Source organism: Helianthus annuus, chromosome 15, assembly GCF_002127325.2.
Source record: "Helianthus annuus cultivar XRQ/B chromosome 15, HanXRQr2.0-SUNRISE, whole genome shotgun sequence".
In the NCBI taxonomy this organism is placed as follows: domain Eukaryota; kingdom Viridiplantae; phylum Streptophyta; class Magnoliopsida; order Asterales; family Asteraceae; genus Helianthus; species Helianthus annuus.
Window position 1 is genome coordinate 32800658 of NC_035447.2, and position 25751 is coordinate 32826408.

The 25751-nt window shown below is 36.2% G+C and overlaps 2 protein-coding genes and 2 long non-coding RNA genes across 5 annotated transcripts; 3 read left to right on the forward strand and 1 right to left on the reverse strand.

Annotated features, from left to right (window-relative positions):
* Positions 1-1634: 1634 nt before the first annotated feature.
* Positions 1635-3645, forward strand: LOC110911211. The gene is made up of 3 exons (XR_002576896.2): positions 1635-2133; positions 2920-2991; positions 3475-3645. It is a non-coding gene; the product is annotated as an uncharacterized LOC110911211 (long non-coding RNA).
* A 3606-nt stretch (positions 3646-7251) lies between these two features.
* On the forward strand, positions 7252-9423 carry LOC110911210. The gene is made up of 3 exons (XR_002576895.2): positions 7252-7912; positions 8698-8769; positions 9253-9423. It is a non-coding gene; the product is annotated as an uncharacterized LOC110911210 (long non-coding RNA).
* Positions 9424-15394: 5971 nt separating this feature from the next.
* On the forward strand, positions 15395-15997 carry LOC110911209. 2 transcript variants are annotated; one of them, XM_022155813.2, is made up of 2 exons: positions 15395-15758; positions 15816-15997. In XM_022155813.2, the coding sequence occupies exon 1, from the start codon at positions 15511-15513 to the stop codon at positions 15718-15720; it is 210 nt and encodes a 69-aa protein (XP_022011505.1). In that variant the 5' UTR covers positions 15395-15510; the 3' UTR covers positions 15721-15758; positions 15816-15997. The 2 variants fall into 2 exon arrangements, with proteins under 2 accessions (XP_022011505.1, XP_022011504.1); XM_022155812.2 differs by having other exon boundaries at positions 15395-15753; positions 15811-15997.
* Positions 15998-23970: 7973 nt separating this feature from the next.
* Positions 23971-24762, reverse strand: LOC110909547. The gene has a single exon (XM_022154448.2). The coding sequence runs from the start codon at positions 24506-24508 to the stop codon at positions 24290-24292; it is 219 nt and encodes a 72-aa protein (XP_022010140.1). The 5' UTR covers positions 24509-24762; the 3' UTR covers positions 23971-24289.
* Positions 24763-25751: the final 989 nt, after the last annotated feature.

The following is a 25751-nucleotide window of genomic DNA, read 5'->3' on the forward strand; positions in this document are numbered from 1 at the left end:
TTTGCAGGAAAACAAGACGTGGGATTTGGTCCCTAAACCAGTTGGGCCGCCAATTATACGGTGTATGTGGCTATTCAGACATAAATTCAAATCTGATGGTTCGTTGGAACGATATAAAGCACGCCTTGTGGTTAATGGCAAGTCACAAACAGTGGGTATTGATTGTCAGGAAACATTTAGTCCAGTAGTTAAGCCGGCCTCCATACGCACGGTTTTAAGTTTGGCCGTCTCACGTAATTGGCCGATACACCAGTTGGATGTCAAGAATGCCTTTCTACATGGCAATTTGGAAGAGACCGTGTACATGCACCAACCTCCGGGGTTCGTAGATAAACAATTTCCTGACTTTGTCTGTCGTCTTCGAAAATCGTTATATGGTCTAAAGCAAGCTCCTCGCGCATGGTTTACCCGGTTCTCTGGTTTTCTTATTTCTCATGGTTTTCGGAGTAGCATTTGTGATTCGTCACTGTTTATTTACCGACGGGGTAATCGCATGGCATACCTCCTTTTATATGTGGATGACATTGTTCTCACCGCTTCTGATTCAATGCTGCTTACCTCCATCATAACCATGTTGTCCAGAGAATTTGCAATGACAGACTTAGGTCAGCTTCATCACTTCTTGGGTATTACTGCCACTCGGGATTCTACGGGATTATTTTTGTCTCAAGCTCAATACACCCGTGATATTTTGCATAGGGCAAACATGACAGGCTGCAAACCATGCGCTACTCCTTGTGACACCAACTCTAAACTTTCGGCTTCTGATGGTGAACTCATAGCGGATGCTACTTTATATCGCAGTCTTGCCGGTGCTCTACAGTATCTCACCTTCACTAGACCTGACATCACTTATGCTGTTCAACAGATATGCTTGTTTATGCACGCCCCTCGGGAACCCCATTTTGCCTTTCTCAAACGTATACTACGGTATTTACAGGGCACTATCACTCATGGTCTTCGGTTGTCGGCTACATCCTCCACACGCCTAACGGCCTATTCTGACGCCGATTGGGGTGGGTGTCCGGACTCTCGACGCTCAACCTCCGGCTACTGTGTATTCTTGGGTGACAATTTAATTTCATGGTCTTCTAAAAGGCAACATACAATCTCCAGGTCTAGTGCAGAAGCTGAATACCGAGGAGTTGCTAATGCTGTGGCTGAGGCCAGTTGGCTTCGTAATCTACTTCTTGAACTTCACGTTCCTATTGTCAAAGCCACTATTGTCTATTGTGACAATATTTCTGCAGTATATCTGTCCGAGAATCCTGTTCAACATCATCGGACGAAACATGTCGAGTTAGATATTCACTTCGTCCGTGAAAAGGTTCAAATTGGTCATGTTAAAGTTCTTCACGTGCCTTCCTCCTCTCAGTTTGCTGACATCTTTACTAAGGGCCTTCCCCGGACATTATTTGAAGATTTTCGATCCAGTTTAAGTGTCCGTTCCTATGACGCTAAAACTGCGGGGGACTATTAGAATAGGTATATTATGCACATATTTTAGGAGAGATTATGTACCTTTATTACGTTGATTATTTCCTTGTATATTGTACTTTCTCTCCCTATTTAAAGGGTCCTTATGAATGAGAGGAGACACGAACAATTATAGAACCATAACAATCTTTACGGCCTCCCTTCTCCGACGCGACCACCCTCTCCCTTCGTCTTTCACGCACTCCCACACGACCCTTCCTCCCTTTGACGGACGAACGACCACCACGACCGCCGTCAGGTGGTGGCGTGAAGACAAGACAGAGAGAGACGAGTCGAAGGCGGTTCGACGACGACTATTGACGACAATAGTACTGTGAGCGACGGCCGCTGGCGGCGGAGCCGCGGCAGCAGTGGGTTCGACACGGGTGGCGGCGGCCTGTGATGGTCCTCCGACGGATTTTCCAAACAGGTTCAAGCAACAACTCAACATGTTTACTCCTTTCAGTTTTCGGTTCGGGTTTTAGTTGCATCTCGGTTTGGTTTGGGTCACGCTTCGACTCGTGTTTCAAGTTCTGGTCAGTTGTCTTGGTCCGAGTCTCGGTTCAGCCGGAGAACCGAAGCCGCCGGAGACACGGTCATCGCCGGAGATCAAGAAGATGATTGGAGAACAAATCAGAAACGCCCAAACTGAGTTCGGTATATCTCGCTTACCATTTCTTTCGTTTAATATTTGTTGAACTTTTATATAACATTTCAAAACTGAAAATGAAACAATAGAATGATACATAATAGTTTTTGGTTCATGTTTCAAAAGTTGTATTACTGTTGTTCGACTAGGTTTGTTTAAAGAGAAGGAGACTAAGTCAATTATGGTTTGAATTAAATAATAATTCAGTTCCTTTTACCAAAATGTAGAAATAATCACAATATGTTATGCACGGTGGTGATAACATTAAAATCGTTGGTCGGTTCAAATGCCGGTTCGAAACTCGGCAACATTGTATTATGATTGTTCTTTTTTTAGCTATCCAAAAATATTTATTTATTTTTCTTCTTATCCAAACTTTAAAAGAATCAATTAATATTATCTAGCAATCTGTTATTTTTCATTATATATGTTAACTTATTATTTTATATTTTTCAATAGAAAGAAAAAAAAACTAATATATATTTATACATGTGTATAATGTAACAAACTAAACAATCTAAATATTTATCTTTAAAGATTTTTTTCTCAAACTTATAACCTCTTCAATAGACCAAATAGGTTCGTGAATTTATACTCTAAATAAGTCCTGAAAATATTCGTAACGGAATAATGTCACGACCTTCCAAATGATGACGATCTCCGATCTCACCCGAGTCCATCGAATCTCGGATATCGTGGTGACACAAGGAGTACTCAATGTATGAATATAAAATAAGATTAATCTTATTATTAAACTTTCCATTTTATTTAGTACTTTCTAATTTTTGTTTTAGGATAACCCTCGTTGTTCTAAGTCCTCCATCCTTACTCGTGCGTATTTCAAGGAATTCTTATACGCAATCAACGTGAGTACACTTGACCCATTTTCCTTTTTATACACTTTGGGTGCAACATGTTTACTTGTTAAAATGCACAATTTACAAACATGCTTTTATTCATTCGATCCGTATACATGCTTTGTTATGCTTAAGTTCATACTAGAATACATACTACTTGTTAACTCGGCTTAAACAATTATAGCGCTATAGGAGTAGCACACCACCCGACGGGGTTTTGTTAAGTTTTATACTATACGGTCTCGATTACTTCGGTATCGAGGGATGCTATTTATTATACATAACGGTCTCGTCACTCTTGTGGCGAGGGATGCTAAATACTAAATACTAGTGGACACTAGAGTTGACATATTGTGTTGCATGATAGTTTGACTTTGTATACCAAATGCTATGTTGGATTGAAAAATGCTTTTATACACACGACACGAGTCTAAAACTTGTGTACTCGCCAATACTTTTGTATTGAACTATGCTTTTTAAAACATGTTGCAGGTTTTGAGATGACGTTGATGATGCATGGAATCTAGTAGGATACGTAGATACACACTTTAAATTTTGTATTCTTATTGTATGGTATTTCATTATTCATGTTGTACTTTGTTTCAAATTCTTGTAATTGATTCTTTAGAAATGAAATGAAATTTACTAATTAAATACTTGTCACAATATTTAGTGTTATGATGTCTCGAGCAATCTATTTCGTCTCACTCCGATGTTTCCGCCATCGGTTGGGGTGTGACAGATTGGTATCAGAGCCATAACTATAGGGAATTAGGAAAATTGCCATGCTTTTGACCTAGTCTATAGTTAAGCACCAAAATTCGACCATACTTGCTTCACATGCTACCTTTATGAAATATCTTACATGTTATTCTTGAAATGTCTCTTACGTGTTATTTTCTTAAAATGCTTTATGTGCTTATACTTGTTATTATTATTTGGAACATACGTCTTTTACTCATTTTTATACTAAATTCGAAACCACTTGTAATACACAAACGAGATGACTTCACCAAAATAGGTGTGAAACCCACAATTTGGTGAAAGACTCTCAATCCACCTATCCTTTTTACACGAAATTCGCCACCAAGTTAGGAGTGAGATCCTCACCTTGATGGAGAATTTCCGCTTTTAAATTCTAGTGGACCCTCGTCAAAGTGTTGAAATTAAATCTTGAACCGACGAGTACCAACCACACTTAGGATACGAAATCGTCAAGTTAGAGGTGAAACCCGCACCTTGTCGACTAGTTCCACTCCTTAAATTTTTCATAAATCCCGCCAAGTCTCGAAATTTCGATTGATTTGGGACATGTAGTAACCGGAAGGGTAAATACCGTTAACCGATGTATCGGCGAGAGTATTTCACCTATTAGGCCAAAGCATGCTCTCAAATTCAAAAGACTCTTCGACCACTTTGGTTAGTCAACATTCCGTTTTGGAACCACCCGAGTTTCTTTTTTATCAAACTTACGCTTCATTATTCCGGTCTTTCATAATGAAACTCTCTTTTGTCAAGTTTGAACCATTTTCGAGATTTCACTTTTACGCATACATCATATTATTACTTTTCATACGATTATACATTATTAGCATACATAATTTTACGTAATTTTATTTACACTTCTTGCAACAACAAATGGAGACATGTCATCAAGATAGGAGTGATTCCCTTACCTTGGCGATTAACTTCGTTTTATTTCTCACCTTACAACGACCTCACCAACGAGTTAGGGGTGATTCCCTTACCTAGGTGATCGTTCCCAACGCTTTCTTTTAATAGACTATATTATGTAAACACGATCATGTTTATACCTAAATCATTTATCATGTATTCCAAAATGCTTCATTTGTTTAAACGTACCTCTTATTCTATAATCTATTTTCACATCACTCGCATACACAAAAATTTTAATGTTACCATAAAAGCTTGTTCCTCGATTTTCAAAATTTCACGAAATACTACTTGTCAGCCTAGTCGGTCTAATGAATCCGTTGCCCACAAATTCACCAATCAACGTAAATATTGAAACACGCTCCTCTCACACCAATAAACTAGAGATTTTTATTTTCAATTGAGAATCAAATCAACTTTATCGCACACACCTATAAAATATTACCAATATTATTCAATCATTTACTAAAATTCCTTTTCAAAACCAATTAAACATTTTTCAACAATCACTAAGTTCATGTACCAAATTCCTTTCTCTAGGGATCAACTTTTTCACAAGAAGCTGTAAGTTTCAAAATTTCTAACATAAAGTTACTTAAAATGATGCATACTTATTAATCTCTAGAACCTTTTTTAACCTCACTTTATATGTCAATTAAATTCAAAACACGTGGGCAAGGAAACTTCATAAGAACCGACAAATTTTCAACTTATGTAAACTCTTTTAAAACCGCAGTAGCATTTCATTCCTTTACAAAGTACTTTCCATATAACCAATAGACGTTTCATACTCCCTTTACATTCACAAACTAGAGTCTATATTTCGTGACAATCCAATCTATTTTAACTCCACGTTTTGCGCAAACAATTATATATGCATATCATTCTACACGTTTTAATTGATATTTCACAACAATCTCGCATGTGTCACCTGTTTTTCTTTTTCTTTCATACTCAAAACTTTTGATCTTTTACGCACATAAACTCGTGTATTTCGATTTATACTATAAACCAAAATCATTATTTTCTACATCCATGCTTATACATTTTACGCCTTCACTTATGTTCACACTTACACATTTACGTTATACTCATGATTCAAAATTCATACGTTTTACGTTATACATGCACCCACAATTATACATTTGCGATGTACTTACATTCATGTTTATATTACATTCATATTCATGTTCATACATTTTATGTTCTCATTCACACATGTACAACTTTGTTTACACTTATATTCATACACATATTTTATTCATACTTAAACCTTCATGTTTTACACCTATATTCACGTTCATATCTATGCACATACATCTTATGTTCACACTTATACTCGCATTCATACTCATACGTTTTATGTCTATACTCATACTTATGTGCATATTCATACTTAAACTTATGTTTATGCTTTTATACTTTCATTCATACTCATGATTCATAAATTCGTACCGTACGCGATCGTAATCCGAGTGATTCGCTTACGTGGGTCCCATACATACTTAAGCATGGACTTGCTTATATACTATATTCTTATACGTACTCAATCTTATTTTCAAATTTATGTATACCCGGATTCATACACAACTAGTACAAGCTATGGATCATGCGACGATCAATATAATCACGGGTGCACACGGGATTATAATGATAGGCGTATGAGAACCATAGAGTGTACTACTGTGTATGGTAAAACACGGAACGTAACATGACACCGAATACGAAACGGACGTAACGTGGTCAAAACATGGTGGATACGCCGTTGGTACTTCCTATATATAAGTGTTTTCACTATGTTACCAAACTTTCGTAAAACGTGCCGTGAGAAATTCAGTGTTTTGTAGACCTTTTGGACCTAATACAAACTTTAAACAACTCACAAACGTATTATATCTGATTATCCATGACGAGACCTCATTATTAACATGCTACTTTCGTCTATCCGATACTTATGCTATTCCTATACTCATAATCGTTATTAGATCAATCGTTCACCCATATACCTCAATTATTCTCTACTGTCTCAAACTCCAAAGACTTAATTTTAACCGATCCTCTTATGTTTGCCAAAATCCTTTCAGGTCTTCCTTCTGATCAAATTTCGGGACGAAATTTTCTAAAGGAGGGGAGACTGTAACGCTTCGCGTTTTCATAACTTTCCATATTTAGAAAACCATTGTTCATATTCCTATTTTTGGAAACTTCGGATCCTAGTGTTCGTCGTTTCGTTTTAATCGTCGAAAAATCTTTGCCTTTAATCTAATCCGTTATAAAAGTGGGTATTTATTCATGGTTTAATTGACTAAATTAATTAATTTTACTATTTAAAAGTTTATTTCTTTTTAACCTAGTTAGTCTCGTTAAACTTTAAAGTTAGAAAAGGATACAAACTAACCCGGTTAAGTTAATTGTAAAGATTAGTTCTTTTAGAATACGTATGACCTAGTTAGGTGGTCAACTATGTTATATAACTTAAATTAAGTTAATTAAGCTAATTTATTTAAACCCTTCAAAGTTTAGGGGTTAAAATGGTCTTTCCTAAAACTAAAATGCAACAAACCCTAATCCTCTTTTATAACAGCCGTTACATATGTTTTTTTTCCCTTAATTTGGTTGCCTGCAACCTATGTTCTATCCCTCTCAATCCCCACTGTCAAACACACAGCATCCACACCATCAAACCCCCACCTTCACACCCGATTCCCTTGTTTCACCGGCGACTAGCCGGTGTCGGCACAACTCAGGCAACCGGCCTCCCTTCTCCGACGCGACCACCCTCTCCCTTCGTCTTTCACGCACTCCCACACGACCCTTCCTCCCTTTGACGGACGAACGACCACCACGACCGCCGTCAGGTGGTGGCGTGAAGACAAGACAGAGAGAGACGAGTCGAAGGCGGTTCGACGACGACTATTGACGACAATAGTACTGTGAGCGACGGCCGCTGGCGGCGGAGCCGCGGCAGCAGTGGGTTCGACACGGGTGGCGGCGGCCTGTGATGGTCCTCCGACGGATTTTCCAAACAGGTTCAAGCAACAACTCAACATGTTTACTCCTTTCAGTTTTCGGTTCGGGTTTTAGTTGCATCTCGGTTTGGTTTGGGTCACGCTTCGACTCGTGTTTCAAGTTCTGGTCAGTTGTCTTGGTCCGAGTCTCGGTTCAGCCGGAGAACCGAAGCCGCCGGAGACACGGTCATCGCCGGAGATCAAGAAGATGATTGGAGAACAAATCAGAAACGCCCAAACTGAGTTCGGTATATCTCGCTTACCATTTCTTTCGTTTAATATTTGTTGAACTTTTATATAACATTTCAAAACTGAAAATGAAACAATAGAATGATACATAATAGTTTTTGGTTCATGTTTCAAAAGTTGTATTACTGTTGTTCGACTAGGTTTGTTTAAAGAGAAGGAGACTAAGTCAATTATGGTTTGAATTAAATAATAATTCAGTTCCTTTTACCAAAATGTAGAAATAATCACAATATGTTATGCACGGTGGTGATAACATTAAAATCGTTGGTCGGTTCAAATGCCGGTTCGAAACTCGGCAACATTGTATTATGATTGTTCTTTTTTTAGCTATCCAAAAATATTTATTTTTTTTCTTCTTATCCAAACTTTAAAAGAATCAATTAATATTATCTAGCAATCTGTTATTTTTCATTATATATGTTAACTTATTATTTTATATTTTTCAATAGAAAGAAAAAAAAACTAATATATATTTATACATGTGTATAATGTAACAAACTAAACAATCTAAATATTTATCTTTAAAGATTTTTTTCTCAAACTTATAACCTCTTCAATAGACCAAATAGGTTCGTGAATTTATACTCTAAATAAGTCCTGAAAATATTCGTAACGGAATAATGTCACGACCTTCCAAATGATGACGATCTCCGATCTCACCCGAGTCCATCGAATCTCGGATATCGTGGTGACACAAGGAGTACTCAATGTATGAATATAAAATAAGATTAATCTTATTATTAAACTTTCCATTTTATTTAGTACTTTCTAATTTTTGTTTTAGGATAACCCTCGTTGTTCTAAGTCCTCCATCCTTACTCGTGCGTATTTCAAGGAATTCTTATACGCAATCAACGTGAGTACACTTGACCCATTTTCCTTTTTATACACTTTGGGTGCAACATGTTTACTTGTTAAAATGCACAATTTACAAACATGCTTTTATTCATTCGATCCGTATACATGCTTTGTTATGCTTAAGTTCATACTAGAATACATACTACTTGTTAACTCGGCTTAAACAATTATAGCGCTATAGGAGTAGCACACCACCCGACGGGGTTTTGTTAAGTTTTATACTATACGGTCTCGATTACTTCGGTATCGAGGGATGCTATTTATTATACATAACGGTCTCGTCACTCTTGTGGCGAGGGATGCTAAATACTAAATACTAGTGGACACTAGAGTTGACATATTGTGTTGCATGATAGTTTGACTTTGTATACCAAATGCTATGTTGGATTGAAAAATGCTTTTATACACACGACACGAGTCTAAAACTTGTGTACTCGCCAATACTTTTGTATTGAACTATGCTTTTTAAAACATGTTGCAGGTTTTGAGATGACGTTGATGATGCATGGAATCTAGTAGGATACGTAGATACACACTTTAAATTTTGTATTCTTATTGTATGGTATTTCATTATTCATGTTGTACTTTGTTTCAAATTCTTGTAATTGATTCTTTAGAAATGAAATGAAATTTACTAATTAAATACTTGTCACAATATTTAGTGTTATGATGTCTCGAGCAATCTATTTCGTCTCACTCCGATGTTTCCGCCATCGGTTGGGGTGTGACATGTGGAGACGACGGAGTTAGATGCGGCGTTTTGTGCGGCGACGGAGTTTGTGGCGGCGATTGCAGCGGATCCGTCGGTGCAGAAGGTTTCGAATGATTTGCGGTTGAAGTTGTATGGATTGGGGGATGATATTGGGTGTTGATTGTAGTTGTTAGAGGCGGTGGTGATTGCAGTTGTTAGAGGGTTGAATTTAGGGTTTTGATTTTGGGTGGATTTGGTTGATAAAGGGTTGAATTTAGGATTTTGATTTTGGGGGAAAGGGGGATGATGATGGTGATTAGGTGATGTTGAGGAGGGGAACGGTGGTTATGGTGAGAAGAAGGAGATGGTTCCTGTGGTGAGAAGGAGGTGGTGGTGGCAATTGTTGTCTCAATGTCTCCGGCAATCGTTTTTCTGCTCGTGGTGCCGGAATGATGGCGATGAACAGGTCTGATTTTAATTTGGGGAAGATCAGGATTGGAGAAGATGATGTTGGGTTGGGGGATGTTATAATAAACAGGTCTGGTTTGTTAAAATAATAAAAGAAATGACTAAATTACCTCTGAGAAAAAGGACCAAAACCAATTTTTTTTTTTTTTTTTAAAATCTGAGCTGATTTGAGATTTGGACCAAAATAGCAATAAAAGTGAAACCACAGGGACTCAGATTTAAAAAGTTTGAGATTTGGACTAAAATGACAAAAGTGTCCAAACAACGAGGACCAAAATGGCAGTTTACTCTAAAATTTAACACCATTTTGAAAGTTAAAACACTTAAGCTAGAGGGTGTGGTTGGAGCCCCTAGGTGCTAGGGGCTTTATCAGGCCACGTAGGCTCCACGTCAGCGCCATGTCGGTCTGGGGGCTTTATCATGCCCCCCTTTAATTTGCAGGGTGTGAATGGAGCACCCGTCATGATTTCCTAATTATTTATTTATTTAAATATTTATTATTTTTTTATATTAAATGGCAATATTAATAACTAGAAAATTTAAAAAAAAAACATAATTTCATTAAAAAAACATAAGGTACTAGAAAAAAAGACAATATACTAAAAAAAACAACATACTAGAAAAAAAAACTACATATATTTTGCCTGAATTTGTGCCTTACGAGCCTCCAAAATGACTCGGTCCTCCTCTGGTAGATGTGACACATCCTTTGCGAGAAAGTCCATGTCTTTTTGGATTTGTTTCTCCATTCTCATTTGTTGGTCTTTTTCCCTAATGGAGATTATTTTGTTAAGACTTGCCTCGAACTCGCTCATCTTTGACGGGCCATCTGATGTAGTAGACTTTCCACGTGCCTTGGCCTTACTTTTATCCCTACCAGTTGGACGAGGCAGCTCTTCTGGTTCTTCAAATTCGTCAGCATCGTCGTTTAGATTTGTTACTGTACAAGCATCGGACACAGATGGTTCGGTGGTGATGTCGATTTGGACCGTTTGGATCTAGGGCGGGTTGGGTCGAATGGTGGTACAAGATGCCACTTTGGGGATATGCGAAGAAGCTCCCATGTGGTTACCAACGTAAACAAATGCCCATGGTACATTCTATAGTCGTTGTGGGCTTGTGTCATGACATCGATGTCGCTCGCACCACTTTTTCTTCGACTACTATTGACGAGATTAGTGTATATGCTGTTGAAGTTGTTAACCTTCGTCCTCATAGCACCCCACTTTCCCGAAAAAGAGTCGGTGGTTCGATATTCGCCACGACCCATTGCGGCGAAAAACTTTTCACGTATATGACCCCAAAATACCTTTATGTCTTGGTCGTTTCCTATAAAAAAAATTATTTACAAAAGCATAACTTTGAATTACAAATTAAATTTACAAAACTATATGTTTATAAAAGTATGTAAAATTTACCAACAATCTCGTCCTCCGATACGTCGAGCCATGCTTTTGCCAACTCGAACTCTTCCTTAGGCGACCAAAATTCAACCTTGTTAGGGGTACGTTTTTCGGTCTCATCCTTCTTTTTATGACTTCTTTTTTTTAGAAGAGGATTCGACTTGTGTTTCGGGAACGGATTCGGTTTCGGTTGTGTCTTGGGTTTGGTGGTATGTTTTGGGGCATGTTTGAGGGAAAAATGGGGGTTGAGAATAATACCCGAAAAATGGGGGCATCGGTTGAGTGGTGGGATGAGGAGAAGTAGGGGTGGTTGGTGGCATTGGATAATATCCAAGCTCACCTGTACACGGGTCTCGGTGATAGCGGTCCTCTTGCTCGTTGTTTAGCATATTTTGCCAAAACGGATGGGTAGGGTCTCATGGGTTGTTGGGAAACATTGTTGAGAATGTTTTAAAAAAATGAAGGGAATGGTATAAAAAGTGATGAGAACGTGAGAGGAATGAGATGAAAAAGTGAAAGAATTGTGGGTATTTATAATGTTAATTTATAAAAAAAGAATATTATTTTTTTTAAATCTGACCGTTTGAAACGGTCAAAAAGTTAAATGCTTCTCGGTCCACGTGCTAAATTGCTGGTTACCATCTTGGCACTGCTTTTATGGCGCCAGCGGTGTGGTGGGATACCGCCCCGGGGCGCTATATTGTCCTAGCTAGCGGGGGTGGCGCCCCCACACCTTCCGGTCTTAGGGTGTAGGGAGTGATTAGACACTTGAAATTGGTAAACTTCAAAATCAACCAATGAGAGTGTGCCATGTCATTCAATGAAAAGTGTTTAAACTATACTCAAAAGTGTTGGCAATGGTTAAACACACTTCATGAATTGGTAAACTATTTAAAAAAAATGAAAAAGGTGTGATTGGTTGAGATGGCATGGACTCCATCACACACACCCCCTCTCTCTCCTTCCCTCCTTCTCCCCGCTTCGGCAACCCATCACCGCATCTCCGATTTTACTGAGCGGCAAAACCCACCGGCGGCGGTGTTACCGCGCGGTAAACCGGCTTTGCCGAGTGGGTTTGCCGCCCACTCCGGACACCCTTATATTTCCGTAATAAGGTTAGAAATTATGGCAAACACTATTGAATTGATACTCAATTGCTTTATATTTTTTTTAAAGTCCAATAAAGTTCAGCTATCCAGGTACACTCATAGACAAAAGGGTACTCGCGCCTGCAATCGCAGACAACACTAGTGACCCACCGTGGTGAAACCTCAAGCTTAAAATTACATTCCTATCACGAACTGGACTCCAACTACGCTTTTTCTTAACGTGTGAACGTAAAGCAAAGAAAAAAACATGTAAACTAAACGATAGAAAGCCCGTGACAATGTCCCATGCTCCAATGCTAAGGAGGTTTGAGCATATAATCCCGACATCACCTGAATTACTCTGAGAGATGTGCTCCCATCAGGTTAAAATTTGATCAAAACTAAGGAGCTGAGGTTCCGGATCTCGATCCGACCAGCCGGTTGGGTCCGGTTTTTTAAACAATGATAAAAACTTTGTAAATAAACTTATTAATAAATATACAACCAATTGTGAATATTATGATTTTTTGAAGTTTTTTTAATTTATGTATTATTTAATTTAATTTAATTTGAAACAATGATTAAAACCACGTAAATAAACTTATTAATAAAGATACAACCGATTGTGAATATTATGATTTTTTGAAGGTTTTTTTTAAGGTATGTATTATTTAAATATTATACGATATTAATAAGGTGAAAAGTTTATTAGACCATGTGTAGTGGTAATTTCTCTACCATTTGGCGTTTTGCGCCATTGAGCATCTCAGTCAGCAATGAGGCATTATGGGGCGTTTTCTAAAATGGGTGTAGTGGGGATGTGGGGCATTAGGGTGGTCAGTATCCTCTCGGGGACTTTGATCGGGGAGGGGGGTTGCCGCACGGGTAAGGGGTGCCAGCTTCAAATCGGTGAGCGGGGAGAGGTTTCTTCGGTGAGCATACACCGATCGGGAAGAGAGAAGGAGGAGAGAGGGGGGGTTTAATGGTGGGTCTCAACCCCTTTCAACAAGTCACATTTTTTTTTTTAAATTCTTACCACTCTCCATGTGTTTGACCATTGTCACTGATTGTGTGCAAAATAGAGAGTGGAATGAGTACTTGACATAACATGATATTATTGACCACTCCCTCCACCCTTATGTTAAAAGAGTGTTAAACAATTAAATAAATAAAAAACCATCAAAAAAATCTTATTGGCAAAAAAAAAGAGATTAACTGTGATTGGCCACTTCATCCCCTTCTTCGGCGTGTAAAAAAGAACGCCTTGAAGCAAATATTCAAACAAAACGCCCTGGAAGGCGGTCGATTGGGCGCCTAAGGGCGTTTTTCAAGGGTAAAACGCCAAAAAACCTTACTAGTACGCATGGTCTTACTATGTATAGAGAGATACAAGCAAAGAACAATCGGTGAAATTTTGAAAGAATGTTTATAAGAAAATTTATTGACTTGCGAGAATTGAGAATAACTTACAAGAGGTACTGGTTAGTGAGATTCATATATTTTAATTTTTCTAAACCTTTTTTTACATTTAGACAATACCTAACATTCACTTTACTTTTTATACCATCACAGCACTTAACTACAAGGTTATATGATGAGTCGGTTTAATAATTTATTTAATTTCTCCAAGTATACTGAAGAGTAGGGATGTAAATGAATCGAACGAACACGAACAATGTTTTGTTCGTGTTTGTTCATTAATGAAATAAATGTGTTTACGAACAGTTTATAAACACTTAACAACACAAGATTTTGTATTCGTGTTTGTTCACTAAGAAAATGATCGTGTTCACGAACACAAATGAACACAAATAAATTTGTGAACACGACGAAGTCTAAAGGTGGATGGCGGAGAGAGTTGTGCTAGAACTTGAATCCCTAATCATTGAACGGAGGACGATCGTATCTGTCGATATAAATAAAGAGGAAGAAAAGGGGAAAAGTGCATAAACAAAGTGAAAATAAGGTTTACTAGTTTAATTATTAGGGTAATAAAAAAAATAAAAAAATGAAGGATTATAAAAAAAATTTAGAAAAGTGCATAAACAAAGTGAAAATAAGGTTTACTAGTTTAATTATTAGGGTAATAAAAAAAATAAAAAAATGAAGGATTATAAAAAAAAATTAGATAAAAGATATACAAATCATTAAGTAAGGGTCAAGTTATTCTACAAATGCTTCTAATTGTAAGAAGTGTAAGAAAGATTTATAGAGTGACAAGTGTCCAATAACCTAAAACTAAACCCACTACATCACCAACAAAAACCTAAACACCCACCCCCACCCCACCCCACCACCACCCAAAAACCTAACCCAACCCCCCCCCCCCCACCAAAAAACCTAAACCCCCCCACCCCCCCCCCCCCCCCCCCCCCCCGGGCAAAAAAAAAAAAAAACAAAAAGAAAAAACTATACCTCACCAAAAAACCCCCAAAAAACCTAACCCCCCTACCCCACCCCCCAAAAACCTAAAAAAACCTAACCCCCCCTACCCCACCCCCCACCCCCTCGGCAAAAAAAAAAAAAAAAAATTTTAAGGGTGGGTGATGGGGGGGGGGTTAGGTTTTTGGTGGTGGTGGATGTTTAAGGTTTTTTTTTTCTTTTTTTTTTTTTTTAGTGGGGTTTTTTTGTGTAGTGGGTTTTTTAGGTTATTAGACACTTGTCACTCTATAAATCCTTCTTACACTTTTTACAGTTAGGATCCTTTGTATTTGATCCTAATCCCATTAAGTAAAACAAAAAACAAACCAACATAACGAATATAAATGAACGCAAATAAACGAATGTTCATAAACACAACTAAACGAATGAGACCTTTATTTATGTTCGTTTATTTATCTAATTGAATTGAATTTTTTTTTGTTAATACGAATAAATTTTTCGCCGATTAGTTTCAACTGTTTGTTAAACGTTCGGTTCGTTTACGATAGAAAACGATGGAAGGAATATGAATAACACGTCAACACACCCTAAAAAGCCTACAGGCCCAATACCGAAACCTTCTCCCCCCCTCTCTCTCTCTCTCTCTCTCTCTCTCTCTACAAGCTTCTCCTCCGCGACCTCTTTCAGCGAAGTTGTTTTGTGCAAAAATGGCAGATTGGGGCCCCGTACTCATCGGTGTGGTACTCTTCGTGCTGCTGCAACCAGGACTCCTATTCCAGCTACCCGGAAACGGTAAACAAGTTGAGTTCGGGAGCATGAAAACCAACGGCAAAGCCATCGCTGTTCACACTCTCATCTTCTTCACCATCTACTCCATCCTCATCCTCGCTGTCCATGTCCATATCTACACCGGCTGAACTGTTAATCGATGCTTAAAACCTACAGATCTGGATTGTAATCTTTCTGTTGTAGTGGTAAGTAGTAGTTTCTATCAATTATAAGTTTTTGATTGAGAAATTGTTTGTATGTTTATCATTTTGATTTAATGGAATAGATTCCTTGTTTGTTAGGCTAGATCTACTTATTTTTTTTTGTTGGATGATTATTATTGAGCTTTTTGTAAAGTTGAAATAAGTGATGCATGTGGTACAACTGGTCGTTGAAATGAAATGGCATCAACAACATTGTAGAATATTGACTGGAAAATCTCTACTTTTTATTAGCTTTTTGAATTACTTTTTCGTCCACCGTTAATCATCGACAGTGGACGGTGGTCCGCGGTGGGCAGTGGTTGTTTTCGTCGTGTTATTGATTTTTCTTCCGGATTCAGGGGGGTCCGGACCCGGTTCGGTGTGACCTTACCCAGTGGCGGATCCAGTCAGTTTTTTCACTGGGTTCCTTTTTCTAAATCATACAAGGTTTACACTAAAAAAAAAAACGTTTTTTTTCCAAATCATACAAGGTTTACACAAAAAAAACGTTTTTTTCCAAATTGACTGGGTTCCTGGGAACCCGGTAAACCCCTCTAAATCCGCCCCTGACCTTACCAATTGAAACTTGAAAGTTAGGCGATAGGGAATGGAATGGAGACCGACTGTGTCACCTCAGCGTCACGTATACGCTACCTCATCCAACACCAAACAATAGCGGCTCCATTATCAAACAAGAAATAGGATAAAGCCCCAATCCACCAATAGCACCATTTTTATTAATTATAAATTGATTTAACCTTACTTAGACCACCCGTAGTGGGGCGTGATTTTTAAAAAAAATTGAAAAAAAATGCCCCAAACGCCCCTCCCCCCACTACACCGGGCGTTATAAGGCGTTTTTTTTGAAAGGTTTGCATGTTGGCGTTGTAAATAAAACGCCTGAAGTGGTCAAATGAGCAAGTGCATGTGCCAATTGGAGTGTTCTTCAGTCTGCCAAGGTTTGACTAGCCAATGGGAGTGTGAGTTTGCTTTTTTTTTGTTTAATGATTGGTAGGGGCATTATTAGGCATTATGCTCACTACACCACTTTTGCAATAATGCCCCATGCTGACTGGGCTGCCACGTGTCGGATAATGCCCCATGGTGGGGGCATTATTTTTCTTAACCACTACACATGGTCTTAGGCCCTGTTTGTTTGCATCTGAATGGAATCAATCAGAGGTTTTGGTGTTTGGTTTGACATTTGAATGGCATCTGAATGAGGATTTCAAGTTCTTAATTATTCACCAAACTGGGCCTTAACCTCGGTTATCCCTCGTTATTGCGTTGGCGAGCTCAATATAACCATTGATCCTGTTTGTTAGTTCTAAATCACTAATTTAGTATTAAAATAAATACAAATTCTGAATCACTAATTATTATTAAAAGTTTTTTTTTTTGGTAAATTATGACCATTGATTCTGTTTGTTGGTTCTTCCATCATTGCTATAAGATACTTAATGCGGACTGTTCAAGAGTGACTAATTGGTTGGTTTGTGTAGGTGGTAGACGTCTCAAGAGTAATTAATTGGATGGGTTTGTGTAGGTGGTAGACGTCTCAAGAGTAATTAATTGGATGGGTTTGTATAGGTGGTTTCCAATCGGGTTGCTAGATCCGGTTTAAGGAAAGCGTAACTAATAAGACCATACAATGGGGTTTTAAGTCTTGGGTTCAAGTCCAGGTAAGGGGGTTTTAATACTAACTTGGTAATACTAGAATACTAACTACTAACCCGGTTAACGATACTCTAACCGTACGCCGTTCAAAAAAAAAAAGACCATACAGTGTGGGAGGGCGTGAAACTTCATGTGGTAGCCACGTCAGCATCTGTCAGAAAAGTGGCGTGATGTCAAAAAGCGCGGGGTGGGATAGAGCGTGGAAGAGTGACGTTGTGTGACACATGACATACACCTTTTGTATTTATTTTTTATATTTAAAAAATAAAACAAATCTATCAAATTTAATAATCTATAAGCCACACCCAATTACCATCGCTCACATCATCATCAATAACACAACCCTAGCGAAATCTTCCCGCCGCCCCCGGAGTGGTGTTCCGGCGTGGTTGTGGCTTCCACGCCGTACAATCTAATATATGAATCTATATTACGTTTTCTCTGATTAGTGATGTACAATTTTTTTGAACGACCAACTAAATCACCGGATAAGCATCCTGAGATGCCCTCAGTCGAGCAAATGCATCCCCTTCTCCATAACGGCCAGAGTTGGATGCATACCCGAGTCACCAAGCCACCGGTTCTGGGGAAAGCCCACTGCGGTAAAACCTGGTTTGGCTCTGTTTCGAACTGACCTCCAGTGATGCCTAGTTCTAAACTTTATTCCCACCACCAATATCTTTCAAAGTGATGCTAGTAGGAATTGAACTTAGAAACTTAAAAAGGGAAACCAAGTAACTAACCAATCGAAAAAAAAAAAAAAAAAAACCAAAGGTGTCCGAAGTCAACAAAATGTAACCCCACTAGACTTGAAAATCACTAGTATCGTAATCTTTGACGATTTGACCCTAAATATCGTTAAAAAGAGCTAATCTTTTCTATGATTTTTTGTTATTTTATTCCGTTTATTAGGTATATATACTTTTATTACATTTTGTGATTCGGACTTTTGGATATAAACATTCTTTTGTAAATATTAGGAATTTTATCTTCATATTTTGTGTTTATCACGCCCTTATTTTATATGTATATTAAAAATAAAAATTATGTATTTCAATCCATGGGGAAAAGTTCTCGTACAAACAGTTTTATTATATAAAACGTACGAAAGGTATGAAAAAGTAAAAAAAACGGTGTGACATTTTTGTAATTATTTACTCGTAGAGTAATTATCAAAATTACGCTACAAATGATCTTGTAGGGTAATTTTGTAAAATGTGCTTGTATTGTAATTATTAAAATTACTCTACAAGTGTATCAAAGTTACTCTAGTAGTTTATCAAAGAACATACAATTCAAAATTACCCTACAAGATCATTTGTAGAGTAATTATGATAATAATTCAAAATTACCCTACATGATCATTTGTAGAGTAATTATGATAATCTGACCTTGTAGGGTAATTTTGATCTTGTAGGGTAATTTTGTAAAATGTCCTTGTATGGTAATTATCAAAATTACTCTACAAGCGTATTAAAATTATTCTACTAGTTTATCAAACAACATACAATTCATAATTACCATACAAGATCATTTGTAGAGTAATTAGAATAATTTATAAAATTATCCTACAAGATCAAAATTAACTTACAAGATCATTTGTAGAGTAATTATGATACTCTACAAAACTACCCTATAGGATCATTTTACAAAATTACCCTACAATATCAAAATTACCATACAAGATCATTTGTAGGGTAATTTTGATAATTAATCTACGAGTAAATAATTACGAAAATGCCACCGCGTTTTTCAATAAAACCTTCAGTTCGTACGTTTTGTACGTTAAAGGTATTTATATTTGATCTTTTGCCTTCAATCCATTACCCAATTTATTCACTTTAACGTCACATTCATATATTTCATATTTCATATTTCATATTAATTGATAACGTTTGGAGGAATAGTAATCTTTTCATTTCTTAAATTTGGACATTGAACTTTTGAAAGTTATTCACTTTGACCAATATTAAACTTAACCTTTTGCAGGATTTTTATTTCTTTTTTTTTTCTAATCATACAACAATATATAACTTCAATCTTTATTTATTCTGATGTTAAAACTTTACTTTAAGATCTCAAAATTTACAAAATAAAAGATTTATTATTTGAAGAATTTATAAATATTGCATTCGTCCATGATTTAAGAAAAGTTTTAATTTTACTTCTTAAGCATTATTAACCATCATCAATTAATTTAATAACTATTTTGATATAACTAACTTTACATAAATAGTTATAACATTTTAAAAGAATATCTACCAGTTAACTTTGATAACCGATTATCGTAATGTTATTTTATTACAAGGTTTTATGATGTGAGATGTCTGAGTTGTGCACAAACATTTATTACTTATTAAACTTATCATTTTAATTATAATAACTAATATTCAGAAATATTAAATTTGCGTAGGTTATAGTTATATCTTTTGTTATGCGATATTTTGAAATTGCGTAGGTTATAGATATATCTTTTGTTTTACGATATTTAAAAATGTCGTAATTAAGATTTTTTATTTTCAACTTTGCGCACTATATGTGTTGGTGGTGATTGTTGGATATTTTAGTGTAATTTGAGATTGCGCGTGACATACAAATAAGAGTGCACGCTTATTTGAATGTCATCGGGACTAACGGGGGATCCAAGGGGGCAGCGCCCCCTTGGCGGGGGTTCGGGGGCAGCGCCCCCTTGGCGGGGGTTCGGGGGCAGCGCCCCCGAGAGAAGCGGGGTCCAAGGGGCAGAGCCCCCGGCGAATTAGCAGTTGGTCAAGTCCTTTTTGGACAAAAGTGCTTTATCGAAAATGCATCAGAAATTAAATTTCGGGCTAAATATGCACTTTTGAAACATGAGGGACCAAAGGTGTTTTTGTTCAAAACAAAAACTGCAGGCAGTTATGGAAAACTGTAAATACGCTCTCTCAAACGTTTTTCCAAACCCTAGACGAATTAGCAGTTGGTCAAATCCCTCAAAATTCTCTCAATCAAATTCTCATACAGAAATCTAGAATCAAATCTGATTTTATCCGATCAAAGATTGGTAGCCACTCCAATTGTTTGATCTGAAAGTGATTACACGACTTCAGATTTATCCAAGCAATTTCGAAATTTTCCAACAGTGATGTAACAAACCGAATCAATGCTCATCGAAAGTCCGTGCGAAGCGCGGTGGATCCAACTAGTTACATTATCATATATTCAAGGCCGTTTCTATATCATATATTCAAGGTCGTTTCTAAGATTTCAGAGGCTAAATAAAAACGGCTCCTTAAATGGGAATGTTTATACATAAACAAATTCATTAGTACAATGATAATTGTTATACAATAAATAAAACAAAATTTACTATTGCAAACAAGAAATCACTACTAACTTCATAATTTTTTTAACATATTAATCGACATCCGGTACATACACAAGAAAATAATCTTGGCCCCATCTAGAATATGTTCTCTGTGTTGTCGCCACTCGCCTACCATACACACCCTTCTAAAACGCTCCTTCATGCATTTGCATTTTATCGAGGTGTTGTTCAAATAACATAAACAACATATATACATATTTCATACACAAACACTATCTCATGTTTGTAAATGACGAAGCACTGAATCATAGTATCTAATAAACGCACACATGTGTTGCTGTTCAAAATTAAAAAAATATAGTCACACCCGTTAGAATAATTGTTTCATGAAAAAGGTGAATGGTTTGGTATGTTTGCATTATTGTATATAATATAAACTACGTTTTATATTTGATGTAATAAACTTTTACAATGTAATCATTTGATATAGTTAACCAAGTAAAACTAAGAAAACGTTTTATCAAAATGGTAACAAAATTAGTTTCTACTATATAAAATTAAAAAGTTTAGAAAAACTTAAAAGTTTATTATATTATGGTGTAATAAATCAGATAAAATTTCATCTCAATCCATGTCATAGCCAAATATGGTCTTAAAAATATTCTATAAAAATGGGCATATAATTGTTAATATTCTATAAAAATGGGCATATAATTGTTGGAAATACTAATTGGTTACTTTTAAGACTTCCAAAAGATTAAGAGTAGCATCTTTGATTTTAAAGAGTAAAGACACTTATCTTCAAAACCCCACCACCCAACCCCTGTCCACTGTTGCCACCAAGTGTCACAATCAACCCTAGAAGGTGAGACATTGTTTAAAAGCTTGTTTAAGAAAATAGTTGACCATTAATATAAGTCAAAATTAAAATTTTGGTTGTTTACAGTCCATCTTAATCAGTATTTACAGAAATTTTGGTTTGAAAAGTTGACTACCGGTTTGGAACTGAAACTAAACCGGTTGTGAAACAATTTGGGATGAGACTGAATCATTTGTTAACTTTCCAATTTAAAGTTCTTTTTGAGTTCCTGTGGTTTGTGCATTTTAACCATTTGAATCCAAAAACCAAACTTCTCTTGATTTGAGTCCCTGTGGTTTCTAATTTTAACCATTTGAATCCAAAACGTAAACAACATTCAAATTAGAAACATTTAGTTTTTGGATTCAAATGGTTAAAATTAGAGACCACATGAACTCAAATGGTTAAAATTAGAGAGCACAGGGACTCAAATCAAAACAAGTTTGGTTTTTGAATTCAAATGGTTAAAATACACAAACCACAGGGACTCAAAAAGGACTTTACTCTATTAATTATTAGACGAGCTCTCACAAATTGAGTTCGAGCTCTCATAAATTGAATTAATTGAGAATTTGAATTGAGATCAAGCTTAGACGAGCTTCAAGGCCGGCTCAACCTATTTGGAGGCCCAAAGCGAAATAAAAATTGGGGCCTTTTTCGAAAACTTTTAACATTTTTAAATGACCAACTTCATACTTTGGATTTTGATTTTACATAGAAATATAGAAAAAAACCATACGAAAAGGAGGAGGAACATAACTACAGTGATAAACTCTCGGTTCTGATTTTGACTCAGTGTTGATAATCATAGAACAACCCAACATTAGTCATTAAAACTTAAAAATATCAATTAAAATAATATGCTCCTAGGATTCAAACCAGTGTCTGTAGAGAGAAAGTTGGGATTCTTACCACTACAATACAACAATATTAATGTTAAGTTTCCTGAAACTAAATATTAAATATCCATATTAAATTTATATATATATTTTTTAAATGGAGGCCCTAAAATTTTGGAGGCCCAAAGCCCTTTTGATTGATGTAAATTTATACTTTTGAAACCTTTATCGGTATTTATTTTTATAGTTTTTTTTATCGATGTAAAATATGTGTTGATACATTTTCGAGCATATCATGACTTTATTGTTTGGGGTTTATATTTCAGTCGCTATACAAAGTGTCGATTATGGTATCAATAATTTTCTGAATTGAACCGATACCAACTGACTTTCCGCCGCAACGCGCGGGGGAAGTTCACTAGTTTATATTAATATCATCATATTTAAGAACACCCGTAGTGGGGTTTTTTTGACGTTTTCCCCACAAAAACGCCCCATAATGCCCCTCCACCACGCCCATAGGCTTTTTCTTCAAAATTTGGGTTGGGGCGTTCCAAACTAACCGCCGGGTCAAGATTTTTTTGGCCAATCATGCCACTACACCCATTTCTTCACTAGTTTTAATTAAAAAAACAAAAAAAAATGGGTAATCATTGGATGAGCATTATATACCACTACACCCATTTTAAACAAATGTTCCATAATGTCTCATTGCTGACTGGATCGCCGCATAGCGGATAATGCCCAAGGGTGGGGTATTATCTTTCTTTACCACTACACATAGGGCTGCAAACGAACCAAACGAACACGAACAAGACCTTGTTCGTGTTCGTTTATTAAGAAATATATGTGTTCGCGAACCGTTCACGAACACTTATCGAACGAGATTTTATGTTCGTGTTCGTTTGTTAAGGAAATGAACTTGTTCGTGTTCGTTTGTGTTTGTTTGTTAATTTTAGGCGACGAACGTTGACGAACACAAATGAGCACAAACTAATGTTCATGAACACAAATGGAAACAAACGAACACAAAAAATTGTTCATGAACAGAATATATATTACACCGACCCTTATTAGATATTTAATTTGTAGGAATTTTGAAGTATTTAAATAAATATAAAAACTAAAAACACTAATGAAGTATTGAACACAAACGAACACGTTACCGAACGTTCACGAACATAAACGAACGAACACGACCTCTGTTCATGTTTGTTCATTTAACTAAACAAACGAAATTTCTTGTTCATGTTCGTTTGTTTAGTAAACGAACGAACACAAACGAACTTCCCACCGAACGGTTTACGAACTGTTCGCCGAACGTTTGGTTCGTTTGCAGCTCTAGTCTACACATGGTCTAGGAGAGAAGTGGAAAAAATATTATTTAATAGGAGAGGGAAAAAAGAAAATAAGGGTGAGTTAGGATAGACCGGAAGGTAAATATGTATCATCAAATATTTTTATTTATTATATAGATATAGATTATAATTCAAGCATAGCTTATTTTAGGATAGGTTCGCTAAATTTAACATTTCTATGTATTACAGAAAAGGTGTAACAAATTGAATCAACACTAAACCACATGACTGAAACCGGTTCATACACAGAAGTCATGTGTACAAGACTCATGGTCTCTTTTGAAAGCCATGTTTGGTAAGTTTGCAAACATTATATACATGAATGACCTCTCAGAACCAACATTACAATTACAAGTTCTTACATTTTAGAACAATTTCTATAAACAGCCAACTTACATGTTTTCTAACAATAAGCACAGCTGAAATGTTGATTTCTCCTCATAATAGCAGAAGAAACGAGTAACGAGACAATCAGGAATGATCAAGTATGTATATGAATACCGATAGTTACAACCAAAATGGTAAAAATACAAAAATACAAAACCGCATGAATTAGAATGGCTATGGCACTTGTGTACATGTTCCCAAACTCGATCACCCTGGTTCGTGCTGGCATCTGGAATAGCAACCCTGGTGACAACAATATGAACATAGCCACCGCTACGACCGCAGGCCCCAAATCTATATGTATGGTGTACATATCTAACTAACAAGTTAATGGAACCACTTGCAATATATGTAGAAGATATGGGGGTGATTTATGTTGGATTTACTTAATGATGAAGGGAGATGAAGTCATGGTTTATAAGATAGGGTGGTGGGGGACTAGCTAAGCTTTTTCTATGTTGCAACCTTCTTTTCTCCATCATCAGATTACAATAACATATGTGTCTTTTTTGCATTGCTTTTGGAGTTGATTAAAATGTGGTAGACATTTATATATATACTTATAAGTTATTTAAGTTTATACTAATTTGATTTTCTTTAAACAATTGTCATTTGTTAATTGTTTTTAGGAAAACTGAATATCTAGTTATGTTTAAGTTTACATCCTATTATAAATTTTGTTGAAAATGGATTTATAATAAAAATTGAGTAATTTTTTTGTATCATAAGCTATACAGAGTACTGGTATCATAACGGACCGAACCGATACTGATACCTAGCATACAACGTCGGTACACGTATTGGTATTATCTGAATTGGTGGCGATTTTCGTTTTTTTTATAATTTTTTATCAATGTAAAACACAACATTATCTTTTGGGTTACGCCAGACAATTTTTATGTGATGAAACATTTGTAAATAAATTTTTTTATTGTATGGTAAACTATACCAAGTACCGATATTTGTTTTTATTGTTCTGATTGATGTAAAACATGTGTCGCTATCCTTTTTGGTCATATCACGACTTTAATTTTTGGATTACATGAAACAATTTTTAAGTAATTAAACTATTGTAAGAACATTCACATTGAACCCTCTATCTCTATTAATATAATTACATTAAAAATCATTAATTTTTTCTTTCATTATCAGTTAAGTTATAAAATTTTATACTTTAATAAATATATTTTCTCTCTCATTCATTCACAATCATTTTCAAAAATATTAAAAAATTACAGAGGGTGAACATTTTTTTCTTCAAATTTACTAATGAACAATACTTTTTTCCACTCACAACTACTCTAGCTATATAATACGAAGAATCTACTAACAAAATATGGAGCGTCCAATATGAATGCTCTAAGTAAACTTTTTTAGTTTTGTAACACACATAACTTTTTATTTAACCGAACCAAACCAAACCAACACTGTCTAAACAATAAAAGTCCCGCTACTGATATTCATTCATATGTTTTTTTTGTTTTAGTATGAGTCGGTTTTGATATTTTTCCACTAACTGCATCGAAATGGTACAATAATGTAATGTAACTTTGTAA

Excerpts from the sequence above, each read along its gene's own strand:
- LOC110911209 (XM_022155813.2), top strand. The coding sequence starts at position 15,511 with ATGGCAGATTGGGGCCCCGTACTCATCGGTGTGGTACTCTTCGTGCTG.
- LOC110909547 (XM_022154448.2), bottom strand. The coding sequence starts at position 24,508 with ATGTACACCATACATATAGATTTGGGGCCTGCGGTCGTAGCGGTGGCT.